The sequence below is a fragment of the Thalia democratica genome, unplaced genomic scaffold (genome assembly GCF_965202585.1).
Source record: "Thalia democratica unplaced genomic scaffold, ktThaDemo2.hap1.1 HAP1_SCAFFOLD_1653, whole genome shotgun sequence".
In the NCBI taxonomy this organism is placed as follows: Eukaryota; Metazoa; Chordata; class Thaliacea; order Salpida; family Salpidae; genus Thalia; species Thalia democratica.
In genome coordinates, this window is record NW_028140480.1 from 1 (window position 1) to 19,654 (window position 19,654).

Here is a 19,654-nt window from a genome sequence, read left to right on the forward strand (position 1 = left end):
AGTCCATTCGAGGTTATATTATTAAAAAAAAGTTCAGTTTTAAAAGGCAGAAAGAAAAACAAAACATCGAATTTTTCGCGCACAAAGTTTTGCTCTTATGAAAAGTTGTGTAATTTCCATTTCAGTCAATCACAATGCAGCAGCCGTCTTCGTCGTCGTAGTAGTTCAATCTGCACCAAAATACACCTCTTTAAACACAAAACTCTCACTTTTTTTTTTACAAAATTCCACAAACGCTACTGCAACTTATGGTGCTAGTTTGAAAAGCGACCGCTGCCGTCAGCACTCGGATATTTTACAGCAATTTTGATGGCGTTTAGAGATTGAAAAACCAGCACTTTCTATTGATTAAAAAACTGAATACTTATTTAAGATATATTTTAAAAAAGAACAACAGCAAGCATTGTGTATATAATTCAGAAAGCGGGAAAGATAACGAAAAATAAATTATAGTAAAAATCTGAAAATTACACAACTTTTCTTTGTAAACCAATTCTTGTTGAAGGTAAGATTAATTTCAATGACGAAGTTTTTGTTTAGATATACAGTAACAAAATAAATATAACATGAATAACTTAAAGGTTGCCAGTACATTATCACTTCATATTCACAGTTCAGAGAAATATGTCAGTTTCTTTTCTTTTTTTTTCAGTAGCTAAACCCAAAGTTTCAGTTTAACTTGCAACAGAAAATCTTAAGTAAAAAAAAAAGAGAATGAAAATTAAGACGGAACAAATTCAAATTTTTAAGAGCGCAACTTCGAAACGAGAGAATCTTACTTTTCCTCTCTCGTATTTTGCCACGTCGACAAGCAACAGCAGAGCGCCCATATATGACGTCATAGAGACCAACAAAGCGTGAAAAACTCTTTCGTATATAATTTTTACCAGTTGTTTACTTTTAAGTTTTTCACAACTTATTACAGATCAAAATCCGCGATTGATATTTATACTTCATTTAAAAAATTATATCTTATAATGGAACTAATTGTGAAACAATTTGATTCACTTCCCGATCTATTCTGAACTGCATGATCATCAATTTAAATACGCTTTCACAAATCTCAACACGCGAATTTTCAACGAGAATCATGGTTTACTCGACTATTGTTTAACTTAATTCCTACGTATACTAAGTAAACTTATAAGAAAACCATAAATATTTGCATAATTCTCAACTAAAACGATTTGAATCAAGTTCTGACTGACTTAATTATTTGAGAGTAGTACGTATCGGAATATGTGTTACCTTTTTTTTTCAAATTTATTGACAACATACATTATACAAACTAAAACATACATGTGTACACGAAGAAAAACGTAGAGAAGGTACAAATGAATAAGAATGTTGATAAAACAAAGCAGACACTAAGAAGAGAATAGTTTAACTTATATATAAGTTAAAATGAACAAAAATATATCTGGGATTTTCAAAACAAATTTATTTTTAGCACTAACACAAACTTTACAACACATGATATGGGTGTACTTTACACTGGTTTTTTAGATACGGAAATAGCTTTCAACCTGTATTGGAGAAACAAGAATATACTTTTGTTTTATATTATATTTAATTAGATATCATAAAGTGAAGTTTTATAAAGATTCTGCTTGAAATAGATACTTTAGACTATGAATTTTTGGATTATATTCACTATTACAAAAGTTTACAAGTTTATAAGTTTATAAGAAAAAGCATACCATTATTAGAATTTATACAAACCTTCAGTTTTTACAAATAGGTATTAAACTTTTTTAACCCAATTTTAGCAGTAAACAAAAATAAATGCAAAAATTTCGATTTTGTTTTAGCAGTCACGAACTATAGTCAATTTAAAACAATAGCTACACTGAAAACAAAGAACGTGCAAACCAACTAAGTTCCATTGTTTTTATCCTCAGCAAAGTTAAAATTCTTAATTTGGGCTAATTGGAATTTTTTTTATTTACAGCCGTTTTCTAAATGCCTTAAAGCTAATTTTTTGTGCTTACAAATAAGCTATAAAATATATATACTGCTAAACTTACATGATTTAAATAAAACTTCTAGTATATCATAAGACCAAATTAAATATTTAGCGTAATATAAATAGTCTTCTAAATAAAACTATATCGTGACTTTTGAATACTATTAAATTAATATTATAGGATAAATTAAAGGACCAGAAAAGGGAATAAGTTTTTGACTAGATTTAAAAGTAGTTAAAAAATTAAAACAACTGTATGTATATACAAGTTTGAATACCATGCCAAAAAAAACAATTTAGTTTATAAACTAGAACAATTTCAGCTTTTAATTTTTTAACTATATGCTAAAACAAAAATGTTTTAAATATGTTAAGAAAATCAGAATATGCCTACAAAATGTTTCTAGCTAGTAGAAATAAAAACTGACTGATAAATAATTTATTAGAACAAAATATACTAAGTAAAATGCTGAAGCTTTGCATTAGAGGAAAGTCAAACTTGACGAAATGTTTAGAACTACATTATGTATATCACTTTTGATATTAAAGATTATAAATTTTATTTTATGTTTTAGATGTATGTTATAGGCTTTTTATGATTTTTTGTTTGTCTACTTTTTTACATTAAATCGCTTATTTTATACAACGACGGTTCAAATTTTCACACATTTCACAATATGAAAAATAACTAACACGTTTAAATATCGAATAAAAAGTGCTAGCTTTTCAATAACAAAATTATCAGAAACTGCTCTAAACAAGGTGACAGCTGGTACTCTCTTCATACTAATCACATTTATTTACAATACACGTTTAAAAGTTTATCTTAATCATGTGACAGTTTAGGCTATTGACACAAATTGGTTATTTAAAATAGATTATATACGACCTAAGAAATTTCAAAACAATACTTTAAATACAAGTTTTGGATTTTTTGACCAAATTGTAAAAACTTAAATACAAATGTATTTTAACCATAACACTCATATTAACTTTAAAACTGCAATAAATTGCAGCAAAAATAGAGCATTAACTTTTTTTTGATTCATAAAAAGTTTAAATTAAACGTAATTATTTCGTTCTTTTATTAAACGCAAGTTAAAATAACTTTATGCAACCAACGCGTCATTGATGGTGGGTTCTGGGCAGTTGTCTTCTTCGTCCGTGGTTTCCGTCAGATCGATGACTTCATCCTTATTTTGGTCGTCGTTGGGTTCACACTTGCCCACGCTGTCGAAGTTGCTCAGGTCCATCACTGCACAGTTGTTTGTTTCAACAAGTATTAATTTTAAATTGTCGTAATGTGTATATATATATATATATAAATCTTCCTTTTAGAAATATTTACGTGGCAATGAAACTATATATAATATATAGCTTGAGCATTGTCAGTAAAAATATTTTTTCACTAAAAATAAGATATGTTAAATATTTTTACAAAGTATCCTTTAAAGTCTTTTATTTTTATTATCCACTTAGAACAAGGATCAGTATATCAGTCTGGCCTAAATGACTAGTTTAAGAAACTTATTTTGACCAACTTTAAGACAAGTTCGTTTTTAAAGAGTTATTTATATTTTTTAGCATTATCTTTAAAAACTAAAATGTATCCCAATATTTTATGTAGTTGAACTTGTTTAACCCTATACAAAACGTTACTTTTGTTAAACCTACTTCAATGAAAATTTGAATTACTTTTTTTTGTCTCTAAAAAAGTTCGACTTATACTACAGCTGGTTAAAAATGCCAACTAAAGTGTAATTGTTTTAACAATTGATTGAATATCTAAAATTTCAAAACATTTACTCATGCAATTGAAACAAATAAAAGTATTTATATACTGAACCCCAATGAACTGCAAGAAACTGTATAAACAATGTCGCTGTTATCATTTTAAACTTCCTTAGCTCAATAATAGTCTGGAAGTATTGTTTTTAATTCATTTTAAAATAGCTAATTTTAAATAGCTAGTGTGCTTGTTAAAAGTTCTTAAACAAACTTAAGTTAAAAAAAAATCCAAAATCAAATAAATTGATTTCATATAAATATTCATAACATAAAGACTAGATGTTCAAAATAAAATTGTTGTTTAATTTCCTTGGCTTAATAACCAAAAACAAGCAGAACTTTAATTTCAAATCAACTATTTTTAAGAAGGATAATATTTCTTACTATCACATAAGTCAATAAACAACGTAACAACCATGGTACTTGAAATTTTAATACTTCATTTTGAATTACAAAAAACAAACCGTTTTCGCTTTTGTGCTGCACCTGCATCGGAACTTCTTTACCTTTCGGCTTCCAGCTGCCGTCCTTGTTGAACTCTATCTCGTCCTCAGTGGATTTTTCGATGATTTCGCTGAAGTAGCCGTCAATCTGCAATTCCGTGAAGTTGGCTTCTTTGTTGCACACCGGGCACATCCACGACGGCCGACTGTTTGTTTAATGATTGAAAAATTGCCACTTTTTAAGTGCACGTAAATTTTAAAGTAATAAAGAAAAATTGTGTAACTGCTTTTTAAATGAAACTGCATAAACCAAATAAATTAAAACTTACATATATAGGATTAGAATTTATTCTTTCAAAAATTCATTTTACAAACTTAAGTTTGAAAGAATAAAATAATTATTTATCCTCCCGTAATTGAGATTTCTCTATTTGTTTCCTTAAAACCAAAACATATAATATATAGGATTAGTTGTAACTCTATTATTAAATTTTCATTCACTTTAAAATTAAACAAATAAAATTCAAAAAACAGTGCCAAACTTATGTTCACTTACACAACCAATATGTTAATGATTAATATTTCTAAGTATTTACTAAAACTTTAATCAGTTTAAGAACAATCAATTATAGATTAGCATTAATAGTTGAAAACATCATACTTGGCATTCATCATTAGAAATATTCTGACGTCGAAACACTGCAAATGCGTGCAACTTCGAGGTCTGGCAGGAGTTTGCATCCGGGACTTCCCTAACTGTTTAATAATTCAAATTCAGGTGCTGAACATTAATAGTTTATTATCTACAACTGTTTAAAAAAAAAATCCTTATAAATAATGAAAACTAGAGATTCTATATATTCATATATTAAATGCAACCACAGTGTCTAAAAATATTGATATCAAGCAATAAAAAAACTGAATTATACTATACGTTCATTTAATATTTAAGTTTAGATTATACATGAAACTCTTTATAACTTTTTTTTCGCTTTTTAAGATTTAATAAATCAACAAATACTATTATTGCAAGTTCATTGTCAGTACGATGTCATTAAACTGTTAGACATATAACGAAGAGGTAAAGAATAAAAATAACACTAACACCTCATTTTGTCTAAAAAAAAAATAAAAACATAATTCAATTTAACTGCAAACTTCTAAATAAACATAAAAGGAAAAAATTTTAACACACAAACTTATACATATTAACTAATTTACGCTTTAATGTAAAAGGATTTTGACTTTTCTCCTCCTTAAAAGCAATTTTACCAATAATTCTTTCAATGATCTGTAAGATCCAACAATAGTAAAAAGAGTTACATTACAGAATATAAATCCAACAATAGTTTTCAATTTTAACATTAACTTCTAGCTTCTCACCAATAGAAAACCTTATCTGCAAGTTTAAGAAAAAAACGTACTTGGACGCTCAAGCCAATCATTTCAGTGATTTTGTTGCAAAACTCAGCAGCTTAGTGAACCACCCACTTCTACATCAAAATATGTTCACTTTTACCCAAGTCATTTAGAACACGCCGGAATTTCAAAATACAAAACAGCAATAAAAAACTCAGAACTCATTTTACTCCTTTAACAAACATCAAATTGACATACCAATCATGACTATCAGAGTTTGGTTCTGCACGTTTGTTAAACCAATTTTTTTCACAAATAATAAAAAAATAACACAACAAACCGGGCAAATGAGGGAAACTTCTAATGAGAGAGTGGAGACGTCGCTTTCGGCGTCCTGCTGCATTTTGTTGATGATGTCCTGCTTGGCTTCCAGCGCCGGCCTCTTGCCCCTCTGCAGCAGTTTGTTGAACAAATCGTCCACCGTTTGAGGCTTCACCACGTGTATACAGTACGCGTATTTCTGGTTAAAGTTTACTTTGTTTAAATATTACTACGTTCATTTGGTGCTACGACAAAGTCATCAAGTTTAAAGTACTGTTTGACAATTTAAAGCCACAATGAAAAAGTTAAGTATGTAATAAACTGCTAAATAAAAATGTTATTTATATTCTTAAAGTTTTGAGTTTTCCTTTTCTAATATAACTACATTTTTATATTAATAAAAAGTATGTTTTTTTATTGTGCTTATACAATGAGTTTATTACAACATCATCATTTTTGTATTACAACGCTTATGTTTATGATAGGTTAAAAAAATAAAACAAGAAAGTTTATTCGTTTATGTTTGAAAATTATATACATAATAATTGAGGTTTAAAAAATGAGAAGAAAAGTGCTAGTATTTATTTTAAACAAATCTCTCCCGAAATACTTAATCACCTAAATTATAAATGGTTATAAATTTATCGATAGTTATTTAATAAGTCTAATCTACTTTGTATAGCTTTTATACTTTGATTATTGTGTACTTTTTACTTTATAGATAAAAATACAAGTTCTCGACTTAATGATAAGCAGAATGATCAATTCAAATTTTTAAATTTTATTAACAAAACAATATTTCACTCGTTTTGACTAAATCAGTTGGTAAAACTTTATTCAAATAGAATTCTATTTGAATATATATTATATAATTATATATTATATAGACACATTTATAATACAAAAAAAACTAATTTTTGTATTGTTTACTAAGTTTCAACGTTTAACACGTTTCATCAGAACAATATAAAGCACATAGCAAAATTTTTGAAGAATCACAAAAAAACACATTATGACGTTTTGAATAAAATTGAACAATTTTAGTTAGCTTATCTTAAAAACAACTTATGTACAAGTTAACTTATTTTTTACTTTGTTTTCTCTTGTTTTTGGTTTTATTTTTTTGCTATTTTTTTTATTGATTTAAGTTTCTAGTTCTTTAAAAATACATATTTTGATTGTGAAGATAGGGTTGCTGCCTTTCTTTTCTTATATTTAATGATAACTTTTTTTAATTTTTTTGATTTCGTACTTTGCTAGGCTACATAAATAATAGAATGATAATAGAATGTCGATGTCCTCAGATATATATATATATAATATATAGAACAATTATATATAGATATAATATATTGAATTTATTTTATTATTTTTTACAGAACCAAATTGAAGTGTGTTGATTCGTTAACACACAGAAACATATGTTGGTACAATAAAGGAAGATTACTGAACAGTTTGTTTTTATTTATATTCAAGTGAAATTACTTCACTAGGATCTTTTGTTGGCAAACGAGTAAACCTATATTTTTGAACAGTTATAATATATTGAATATATTCTATTTGAATAAGATTTCATTTAACTGATGATCTCGTTTCATTTAGTTCTAACGAATGAAAAAATGTTTTGTTAATAAAATTTAATATGTACTTTGATTGTCAACAAAAAGCTTAAAATATTACTTATAAACTAAAAACAGCTTTATACCTAACTAGTTAGAGTATACATAAAAATTTGATTTAGAGTACTTTCTTAATTAAGTGTATCTTTCTTTAGAACTATGAATATTTTACAAAACAAATTTTTATGTTCATAGTTTCAATATCACCAACATAAGTTGTAAAAGCACAATAAACTTTGTAGAAGTATCTAAAAATATTACACAAACAACTGTTATATTTTTCAGATAATAACAGGCAAACTTAAAGTTTACTATAATCTAAGACAACTTGCTTGAAATCAATCATTAGTGTCACATTTCTGCTATCTAAAAGCTTTAAACTAACAACTTTTATTTCAATTACTAATACTTAACAATAACTAAGCATTAATACTATATTTAGAATGAGTTAAGAATATTAATTAGAGAAATAAAAATGGTGAAGAGAAAAAAAATTGCTCTCTAAGCAACTATTAGGTACTCAAAGACCAAAGGCATTGTGCAATTTTTTTTTCAAGTTTCAAACTTAGTTTAGAGTTTTGAAAATGACTGTTTAATTAATTATTTATAACGTACCACTTCTTAAACATTTTTTTCTTAAAATAGAAATGTACAAAAAACAGTCCAAACGATTACATTTTAAATTAATGGTATAATTAACATACAATGAACAATACTGTACGATAGCTTAATTCAAAAAAGCAAACAATCTGTAAAAAGCATTGCTTATTTCTATTATATATAACAAGTTTTACAATACTGAAACTGAAAAAAAATTGATTTGTACTCGTTAATTTTTGTGTTAAAAGCGTTTAAAGTAAACAAACTAGCAAAAAGATGAGCTTGTAATTCTGTACGTAAACAGAAAAAAAAGTATTTTTTAAATGTTTCTACCTTTTTAAAACACACATTTAATTTTGAATATTTACGTTAGCGACATTTAATTATGAGCAATAGCGGAAGAAAATAAGTTTACTACCGTTTTGGTAATAAAATGAGTAGCTTAATGAGCGTTCGTTTAAGCTGTATTTTTAATCAACTAACATTTCATTCATAGTTTTGAAACTAAATTTAGAATTTGTAGGGCTAAGTTCAAAAAAAAAGTTAATTCAGCATAACTAATTGATAAACAGTAAATAACAAAAACAAATACATTTAGCCATTAATAATTCATTATGACAAACCTCGGGAGAATTCTGGTTCCACTTTATTGCAAGCTTGTTTTTAAAGTTCTTGCTGCAGAAGGGGGTCAGATTAACAGGTCGGTTGAAATACCTCGGTTCATCTCCTGCTTTGGTTTGAGGGGCTAAATTAGGAAGTTGCACCACTCTATCGTTTAACTGTAAACGATTGTTTTTTTAACTTTACTTGTTTTGCATAAAATTAATATTTTATCTTCACTGTACACATTCTTTAGGCAACTCATACATGGGTTAGTTTAAAACTAAATTTAAGTCAATATTAAAATTTTTATCTAGTCAATTGTATACAACATTTAGGTTATTCAAAAAAATTATTTAATTATCTTATTTAAACTAACTTTTACGAAAATACTTGGTGGTAATCTTTCTGGGGTTTTACTGTTTGGGTTCAACAATTTAAACCTGTTAAATTCAATATCAAAATTATGACAAATCAGAAAACCAGAACTGATTATTAAAATAATAATAATGTATTTCAATTGATTTAATATCATTTAGTGTAGTTTTTAAATAAATTATCATTCCTAATAATTTATATGCAAAAGGTTTTGAAATATTAAAACAAAATTCATAAAAACTAACTACTTAACTTAATTCAGGTTTAAAAACAAAAATTATTACTTAACAATTTCGATAAAAATAATTCTTTAAACTCAGGTTAGAGTTTAACGTGTTATCATCATCAAACCTGAGTTGTACTTGTAGTCTACTTTTCAAACTTTTAGGATCAATGGGCAAGTTAGGGTCAATCACAAAAGAAACTTTCAACTTTCCATTTGCAGTTTGATTCGCGGTTCGATCAGGTATCGCTTAAAATAAATCAGCAATTAATACAAGATCGAAAAAGAAAATACTTAACAACACTACACAACAAAAACAGACAAAATGCTCACTCAGCTTAGTGGGTTCCTGAAGAACTTTGTACAGGTCGTAGAATGGCAGCTGTTTGAAATCAATCACGGGTTCGTGTATTTGACGAGGCGGCGGAACTTCCCTGCGGAGTCGCGGCCCGCCGCACGCCTGCTGGTACAATCCCTGCTGCTGCTGGTGGGGCGCCGTGATGTACGTGTCCATCCTATGGTTAATTTCAGGGCTGTAATTAATTGCGTCAATGTATTCCTGAGGCAACCCCTTACTCCTAGAAGACGTCCTACTTCCGCTACATAGAAAGAGTACAAAGTGATGTGTTTAGTTTGGATGTTTATCATGAAACGTCATTAAAAAAGTTAACAAAAATGATAGTACTATTACTTTGCTGGACAGTTTACAAATTAAACCCATAAAAAAAGCTTTACTAGTACAAAACTGAAAGGTATAAAATTAAATGTATTAAAATTTATATGAAACCTGCCTTATATTAAAACTGATTGGGGTTTGATATTTTTTTTAAACGTTGAACAAAAATCATGGTTGCCACCGTAATTTTCAAAAAAATTTTGACTAAAAAAAAACTCACTTGAAATAGCTTTTAACTCTATGAATATAGGTTTTGATTAACATAACAATTACTTTATATGCTCTCTTTTATAAAATTCTTCACTCTAATCCAATCTCAAATCTTTTAAGCTAAGTATTTTAAATATACTTCTTAAGAAACCCTAGTTGCTACTTACTATAGGCTATTCATTTATTATATTGATATAAAGTTCTCAACTTGCAATCATAAAACTACAAATCCTATACAACTCCTAAAAAACGAACGGTATGACTACCTATAATAAAAATTATATGTACTCGTTCTAATGCAGGGGCCAGCAGTCTTTTTACGTCGCGGCAGAGTTGCCACTCAAGCCAAAAAATAAAAATTAGCCTGATAGACCACAAACTGTAATGAGTTATCCTGAGTTTTATCAGACCCTTAGAAAAAAAAATAATAACTCAAGTTCTTAACAAATTTGGTTAGAAAATAACAAAATGTTGAAACTAAATCAACTAAATCTCATTCGAAATCTAGATAAAACTTAGCCATAGATTTTCAAATATCTTAAAACTGTTCTGATTTTTGTTTAAAAATATATACTGAGTCAGCTTGAGTTAAAAATTCAAACTCGAAATTTCTGAGTTATAATAAGTCATTCTCAGTTTTTAAAATTTCAAAATACATTGAGTTATCTGGGTGTGTTGCAACCCTGTCACGGGCCGCACTCTATAGAAAAAGTTTTCCGCGGGCCGCGGTTGTTTTAAAAATATTGTAGTGAGTAATATAAAATACCTCTTAAAAGACAAAAAATAAAACAAGCAATAAAAGAGCACTAGTAAAGAGTAATCATTATATTAAGAGCCTGACTGTAATTTTTATCACAGAACCTTTTCTTTATATTGTTTTAAAATGGCATACTTTTAGCTGAAAAGTAACTCATGGGCTGCATATTTAGACTTGCCGCATTTTGACAAGCCCTACTCTTTTGTTAAAAAACTTCACATAAATTTCAACCTAAAAACTTATTGACTTAAAACTTTATAAATATTTTGTTTAAATTTGTCTAAACTCACTGATAATTTTCTGTTGAGTAATCAATCGATAATTTTAATAAACCGGTAACAACCAAGAACTGTGCTCAGCGTAAAACTCAGTGTAAATAAAAAATTAGAAAAAGTTTAAACGTTGGTTAACTTTTTTCTTGAAAACTGGTAGAAAACAAAAGAAAAAGCTTACATCGTTTAATAAGAACACCGCCACAAAATACAACTAAGGCAGAACTAGTATTATTTGTTAGTTCTTGTACGAAATGTATCAAAACAATTTAGTTTTATAATAAATAGTACAACTTTCGTTTAAAATTAAAAAATATACATTAACGAGACTTTTTACATACAAACTTACCTTGATTGTTTTAGCATCGCTGCAGGGTTTTGTATGGTCGGATTTCGTTTTGCATATAAGTCCTTAATTTGACGGGTAAACTGTCAGAAAATAACCTATCATGCTTTATGTACTTAGAACTAAAACAGTATTTTCTTGTCATATCATTGACAAAAAATTTTTATTACACAAATTAACAAAGTTGCAATAAATATTAAAAAAATACTTTTCAAATATTATTATTGTACAGCAAAAAGTTTATTTAAAAGCTGTACACTTATCGACTCTACTTTTTTATGTATAAATATGAATTAATTATGATATGGTAAAAACTTTTATAAGATTATTAAATTCAGTTATTTTACTTTAAAAAATAATTTTATAACTTTAATTAGCTGCGTTCAATTTAAAATATCAAGCCGTGCTAACAAACCACTAAAGATAAACTTATGCTTATTTTATAATTAGTTTATACTTTAAAAACAAGGAACAAGCAAAACGAGACTAAAATAGGCAAAAAAGCTCATTTAAACAAATAAATTTTTACACACTTCAGGATCTCCTTGCATTTCGTGGGATAATTGGTTTGCTCTCATTAGAAGTTCTTGTTTTCTACCTACAACATAAAAAGCAATATGTCTTAAAGCACTACACAAACTCGATGTCTAAAAACAAATTTATTTCAAACAATAAATGTTTGAGGTATCTAAATAAAATCAAATGAAACGCCTTCTTCAAATAATATACCACAATATAAAAAAGTAATTCTTACATCAGCAAACATCTTTTATGCTGTTCTTTGTTTTCTATATAAAAAAATATATATAGTTCAAATAAAAACCCCTTAAAAAAACTATTATTATATTTAAAAGAAGGAAACAGTAAACTTATGTGACTTAAAATATAAACTTTAATAAATTCACTCTAGGTGAATGCAGTTTACAAAAAAGCTAGCAGAAAAATATCAATTTAATATTAAAAAAGTTTTTGAGTTCAGGCAAACCTTTTATCTTTAACTTTTGTAAAATACTAATGGTTTATAAAAAATGTATCTAACAAAACATGATGACTGTATAAGAATTATATGTCAAATATATTGATTACCTGATTTGCTCTTGTCGTAGTTTACTAGTAACGTTTGTAGTTCTTGTACTCGAAAACTGCTTATCATTTTCTGTTAGTAACAAAAAATGTTGAAACTTTAGATCAGAAATTGCTAATTGCGTCAAACTATTACAACTCTCAACTTTTATTCTTTAAACGAAAGACTATTTTGATTAATATTTTATATAATAAGACAAAGAAATACCGAGCAAAGCGAAGTAGTTTTAATTTCATTAAATTTATATTTCATCAAAATTAATTTTTTGAAAAATTTTAAGTTTGGCATTGAACAAAACTTTGTTACATGAGTATTCTAATTCCGACAATTCAAACTCTTGTAAGAGTTTTAAAGGGGTCAGAGCTTTATAAATTATCTTTGAATATAAAAATGTACCAGGTGATCTAATTAATAAGAATACTGTAGTAAAATTAAGCTTGAAAAAGAAATGATTGGAAGATAAGACTTATTATTACCAAAATAGTCATAATATAGTAAGTTTGAAAATTTATTTTAGCTATATCTCAACAAGTGATAGTGATTTGAATTTGAAAAAGCAGAAAATAGATCAAAAGGCCTCCTAATTAAGAATAAGATGGAAAAATAAATTTAAAAAAATGTTTATTAAAAGAGATTATTTATAAGAACTCAGAATTAAAAGAATTAAAATCATCAGAGTTCAAATTGTCTTGCACCAAAATAAGTTTTTAAATAATTAAAGTTTAGTAACTCATGTAAAATATTGTAATTAAACATAACTCAGTCATTAAAATAAGAAACAGAAAAGTTATTAAGTTAAAATACAATCAAAACATTGTCGTCAAGTTTATAATAAATTAACTTAAAACTTTTAATAAAAACTTTGTACTTACCTTTACCTTTTTCGAAATGAACATATTTTTTAATTTAGACAATAGATAATTATTTATTAAATACAGATATAATTTACCAAATAAGTACTCCAAGTTTAGAGAACATTTAGAATGCTTTTAGAAAATATAATAGACTCAGAAAAAAAAAAGTTTATACAATTATCTAAATGAGTTGAGATATTAAACACAACTGTTAGGTAATAAAAAATTAAGTAGTAAAAATTCTTAGCAGATATAAAACTAAAAAAACTATGAACTATTTTTAACAACTATCAATTATTCTATTATATATAATACAAATTTTAGAGCTGTTTTAATCTTAAACATACTAAATTAACATCAGTTTGTGACTTGCAGTATAATATTATATCAAGTATATATAGATCTTGTACTTTTAATTTTTAGAAAATTAGTTAGTTTATTTTATGTATGAATTTATTTTATCTATATAAAATATCAAAGTTAAAACTAGCCTTAATGTCTTCTGACTGGCATTGGTAGTTCATATTTCATTTCTAATAAAATCTAAAATACAAAAGGTTAGCAAAAACTCTAAAACAAAGTCTTATTTTAACTAAAACATAACACTTGGTCTAAAAACATTAATATTTTACTGGAAACTCAAGTTTTTATTCTTTCTAGATTTATACTACAAAATTTTAAATACTTATTTTTCTTCAGTTAAGACTTGTAGTTTAGGCTGCAAGAGGGGGCTTTACTTTATGCTTTTACAAACATTCTTTCAAAATTTTCATTGGTTATCATTATCTAGTACTAATATGATTTGAAATAAACACTTCAGTAGTTTTACTATCGTAGTATTTTACTTTAGGCCTCAACAAAGAAAAAATTATGTAGAATTCTACATCTACACTAAGCTTACACAACAGCTTTAAATATAAATCAGCACTTATTTGCTTAGAACTTTTAAAATTAAAACAGGATTATTCGAAGAAAATTACTTATTTAATATTTGGTAAGTTCAAATAAGCAAAGCTTAATACTTGGTTTAGCAAGGACTATCTAACTCAGTGATTCTTAACCTGGGGGTGTATTTTTTTGATAACAAGTTGTGTAAATTAGTGTTTATTCATTGTTTTCTTCAATTATAAGTTTGTATTTAAATAAGTTATTTTTTAGTTAAATAACATATTCAAATTATTACAATTTTTTATATTTGATAAGCTTAAGGTTCAAAAAATGTAGTTTTGTTCTTAAAAAATATTTAAAACTGTGTATATTGAGGATAAATTTGGTGATTGCCTTCCATAAAAGGGTAAAATATGTAAAAAAAAAAGGTTAAAAATTGCTGATCTAGATTGAATAAAATTGAAACAGGGCAAGTAAATACTTAATTCTTTATAAATACAAATCTACTGTTGCGGTTTTTAAATAGTACAATACATTCATTACTGTATATACTTGTCCACTTGATTTATGTAAAAATTCTGTTAAGAGGTAAAAAAAACATTTATCGAAATGATATTTGCTGTCTTTTTTTAGTTTCAAGGCTGTAGGATAATTCCTGATGTTGGATTTTGAAAATAAAAACACTATTATTTTAGTATTAAATAAAAATATTAATAAAAATCTTAATACTTTCAAAAATGTAATTCAACTATAAGAAGCTGGTATACAACTCACTTTTGTAATAAGCTTAATTTATATACCAGTAAAATGCAACATTTATACTTTGTTTCATGCACATTTTTACATTCACTAAAAATTTATGTTCCCTTAATTTTAAACCTATTGACTTCAAGTTTTCAAATACAGCTAAAAATTAATTTCCACTTTAAAAATTTAGTGCTTAAAAATTTAATAGATAAATGGAAAATTTAAAAATATATAAGTAAAAAAAATAAATTAAATAAATTTTATTTTGTACTGATCAATTTAAACTTAAGTGCTTTTTAAACTTATAATAAATGATATAATCAGGGTGGCCACTGGTTTTAGGCAAATTTTCTCCAAAGTTTAAAAAATTTCTTCCAGGTTTTTGAATGTACATCTTTTATTTGACCATTTTTAGTAGTTAAATAATCTTAAGTTAAAAAAAAGTTTTTTGATAGATATAAACTACTTAAACAATACATTTTTACTATTGTTTAATTTTTGTTTTATTCTATTGCAACCTGTATTCTTATTTCGAACCAAAAAGTTCTTCACACATGATTGTTCAAAAGCCATCATGTTGATATATAACATAAATAGCCTACAATCTAGTTCAAACTTGTTGTTAGTTACTACTTACTTGAAATAAACTATGCACAACTATTGACTAATAACTTAACTACAAAATTCAGCCAGAAAAAAAATTACTGGAAAATCTGGCTGAAAGACTAGAAAAGTTGCCCATTCCTAATATTCATACAGGTAGTCTAATAAATTATATACTATGTATCACATCATTATTGTATATCTAAATTAATTTTATTCAATATATCCTAAGCTGTCATAAAAATAAAATATATCTCATTTTGCTGAAAATTACAGTAAACAAGTTGTCTAACAAAGTAAACATTTGGTAAGTATCTAATGTAGAAAAAAAACTCAATTTTTTCTACAAATTAAAAAAAAATCTATAAACTTAACAATCCTTATATACTTTCTGTCAAATTTTTTTTATTCATTTAAAAATTAATAAGAAATTAAATAACTCAAACAACTTCAGAATTAAATTTTTTTATATAAAGATTAAACTCTTAAACTTGTTACTTATAGAGAAAAGATTTGAATAGCATTTATTTGATGCTTAAATTGTACTATCATGTTGATATTGCATTTTTTACTGACTTTTTAAGTTTCAGATTCATTTCACTCTATAATATAACCCTTTCTTTATTTTAAGTTTTTATTCTTAAATAATGTATACCTTGTTTTCTATGAACTTGTATTTTTTCACAAGAAAGACCACAAAATACTCTACAAATCTATTTTAAAGTGTTAAGTATTTAATCAATACAGGTATTGCTAACAACTAATTTATATACTAATTAGTTGAGTTTGAGTAGCAATTAACAAAGTTTATGATAAATATTTTGAAACTTAAATAGATTTTAATAACGCTGATTGCATTGTTTGCAGAATATAACTCTTGGTTTATTTTTTTAGTTTTTTAGGCTAATAACAAACTTTGGTTTTAATAAAGATACAAGAATTTATATTATTTAATAAATAGTTATGACAAAATATTTACCCGTCTTTAAAATTAATAAATTAATTACTAAATATTTGTTTCTTTTTATTTAAATAAATTTTGACAAATCTAGCAACTGTATTCAAAGCTACATAATGTATTTTTTAAAAGCTGTAGAGTTTATACCTACTTCAAATTAAAAAAAAACTGTTGCTTAAAAATTGAATTACCAAGTGTATCAATTATATTGTTGGCTTAACAAATGGTTGAACAGTTTTATTTTTGTAGAAAAGTCTCCAATCCTACTTTATAATTACCAACTCAAATAGTTAAATTTCAAAATTTTATAAAGCAATATAATTATCTCCAGTTTTCTTAGGAGTAAGTTAGTTTATTGCTAAGTTAGTAATATTACAAAAGTTAGTAAATAATAATATAAATAAATTTATACTAAAATCATTTTCAAAGGCTACTACAAATTATAAAAAATATTTTATCACTTAGTATATAATCATGTATAAATAACAACAGCTAAGACTTTATTTGTTAAGTTCAACCTAAATTTACTTGATCTATAGTATTTAGCTTTTAGCATTGTTTTTTTTATTGAATGCTTGAACAATAAAACACACATTTATGTACAATAATACTTTTCGCATTGCATTCTTAATTAACATGTATAACTTTATGAATCATTTAAACATTTAACATTGAAAAAATAATATTCACTTTCAACAATTTCAATTACGAAAAACATAATTAAATGAGCTCAATCTTTTAGTACATAAACACAATTAATGATCTATAGAAACAAGACGATAGGTAGGTAAAAATGACACTGTAAAACCTGTTTACATGTTTCTTTTACTACACCTATACATTTCTAGTAATTATTTGTTCCATCCAATTGAACTAGAAGCTTTTTGTTTATACTAATAACCGTTTTAATTCTTTTATTATAGTTGCACAATAGTACAAACAACTTTAAACTAGTTAACAACACCAAAAAATATAAGATATTGCAAATACAACTTTTAATATTTTATAAAACTTTTAAAAACATTACTACTTTTTGGAATTGTTATAAATATAACATTATCAAATTACAGTGTTTTTATTGAATTTTCAACCATAGCTTGTATTTTTTCTAATATCAATTATGTCACAATATGCTAAACTATATACTAATTAGCAAACTTTATTAGAAAAGATAATAAAAAACTTATTTTGAATATATATTTTTGGTGTTAAATAAATATACCTTATTATACAAAGAAGAAATAAAAACTATCAAAACTGATTAAAAAAATTAAAAAAACTTAAAATTTAAAGATCTGTATATAATAACAGTGTAGTTAAAAACTATCATTCAGACTGGTTTCAGTTAATAAATTTTAACTACACGTATAGTAGTTAAAACAAAAACACTGCAGTAACAATTTTATGTAACTATTAGTTTGGATAGTACAACATTTTCATCAATTAATTACAGGGTTGCCACTCGTTTTTTCAAAAAAATTTCCAGGTTTTTCAAATTTCTTCTAGGTTTTTAAAAGTACACATTTTTGGTTCTATTTAAAGTTTTAAGTTAAGTTTAAGGTAAGAAACTGTGTTAAATAGTATAAAAACATTGAAAATATACTGTAAAGCAAATTTAAATATGTTTAAAAAAAAAAAAAAATTTAGATGATAACAAAAATTTTATATATATAATAGATTTTTTGAGTCAAATCGAAATTTACTACTGAACATGTGAAAATTGTCAAAATTCCATGTTTTTCTAGTGATTTTAGTTTAAAAATAACAGGTTTTTCTAGGTTTTTTTGGCCTAAACTGTCAAATTCCAGGTTTTTCCAGGTAAAGTGGCAACCCTGTAATTAGCCAAAAAGAACATGAATAAAGATGTTCAAAATATAAGAATGCTATATTTTTTTATAATAGATCTTTTTGTATATATATCATACTTATTTATCTTTATCTAAACATCCATAAAAAAAACAAACATTAATATACTCTTAATTTTATAAAATATATTTCATAGTTAATTTTTTTTTCTACTTGAAAAAATCCAAAGTCTATTTAAAATTATTAAAATAGAAAAAAGGGTTAAGCTTTAAAACAAAATAACCAATAGTAAAAAAACTTTTCTATTTGCTTTAATTAACAGATGTTGTATACTTTTTTAAGTTCTGTTAAGGGTGCATCTAAGAAAGTTTTAATGACAGAAATAACTACTTTAAGCATACTTTTAGATGTATATAAAACCATGTAGATAAAACAATGAACTTAACTTTCATCAGTACTTACCAAAAAATAACTTTTTAAATGCTTAAAAAAAGTTGGAAAACATTGTGCTAGAACTTGGTAAGTTATAATTAAATGTTGTTTATATTTAGCAATGCTAAGCTTCTAGTATAAACAAAGCAAAAAAATCTTCAACTTGTATAAATTTGTACTGCAAAAGTATTTATGTCAGCTCAATAGCAATTACAATAAACAAAATAAGATTACATAGAATTTCAAGTGCCATATTTTTATACAAAACATATTAACACCACCTATCTAAATTGATAGAAAACCAAATACATTTGTATATTGAGAATTGACGAAAAACAGGGTTTTTACTGTTTTTTTGTAATTTTCCTCCATTTATCTAGACTTTGTAACACATTTTCTAATTTACCTACTATTTCAGATATCATTTAATAATTGCATAAGTTTACAAGCTTTTTTATCTTTTCTATATAAAATTAAAATTTACTTAAAAAAGTTAATATAATAGTCTCAAGTTTAAAAATAGATACTATATTATTATAATCTTAATTATTTGTTTGAGTCAAGTTCTTTAAAGTCCTTGTATCAGAGTTGCCAAAAAAATTTGAGAAATTTTTTCAGGTTTTATGAATTTCTTCCTGGTTTTCAAAAGTATAAGTTTTTGGGTCTTTTGGCATAAATTTTAGTTTAAGGTAAAAACTTGTATAGAATAGTTCAACAACATTGA

The 19,654-nt window shown here is 25.6% G+C and overlaps 1 protein-coding gene across 4 annotated transcripts; it reads right to left on the reverse strand.

Annotated features, from left to right (window-relative positions):
* Positions 1 to 14: 14 nt before the first annotated feature.
* LOC145848752 (E3 SUMO-protein ligase PIAS3-like) lies at positions 15 to 14,041 on the reverse strand. Of its 4 annotated transcripts, none has more exons than XM_082954026.1 (13): positions 13,988 to 14,041; positions 12,645 to 12,714; positions 12,092 to 12,156; positions 11,562 to 11,641; positions 9,631 to 9,812; positions 9,426 to 9,546; positions 9,076 to 9,139; positions 8,720 to 8,875; positions 5,897 to 6,076; positions 4,859 to 4,953; positions 4,219 to 4,403; positions 3,089 to 3,221; positions 15 to 170 (listed from the first exon to the last, which is right to left on the reverse strand). In XM_082954026.1, the coding sequence occupies exons 1-13, from the start codon at positions 14,018 to 14,020 to the stop codon at positions 122 to 124; spliced, it is 1,413 nt and encodes a 470-aa protein (XP_082810152.1). In that variant the 5' UTR covers positions 14,021 to 14,041; the 3' UTR covers positions 15 to 121. The 4 variants fall into 4 exon arrangements, with proteins under 4 accessions (XP_082810152.1, XP_082810151.1, XP_082810154.1 ...); XM_082954025.1 differs by having other exon boundaries at positions 9,631 to 9,896; XM_082954028.1 differs by lacking the exon at positions 12,092 to 12,156.
* Positions 14,042 to 19,654: the final 5,613 nt, after the last annotated feature.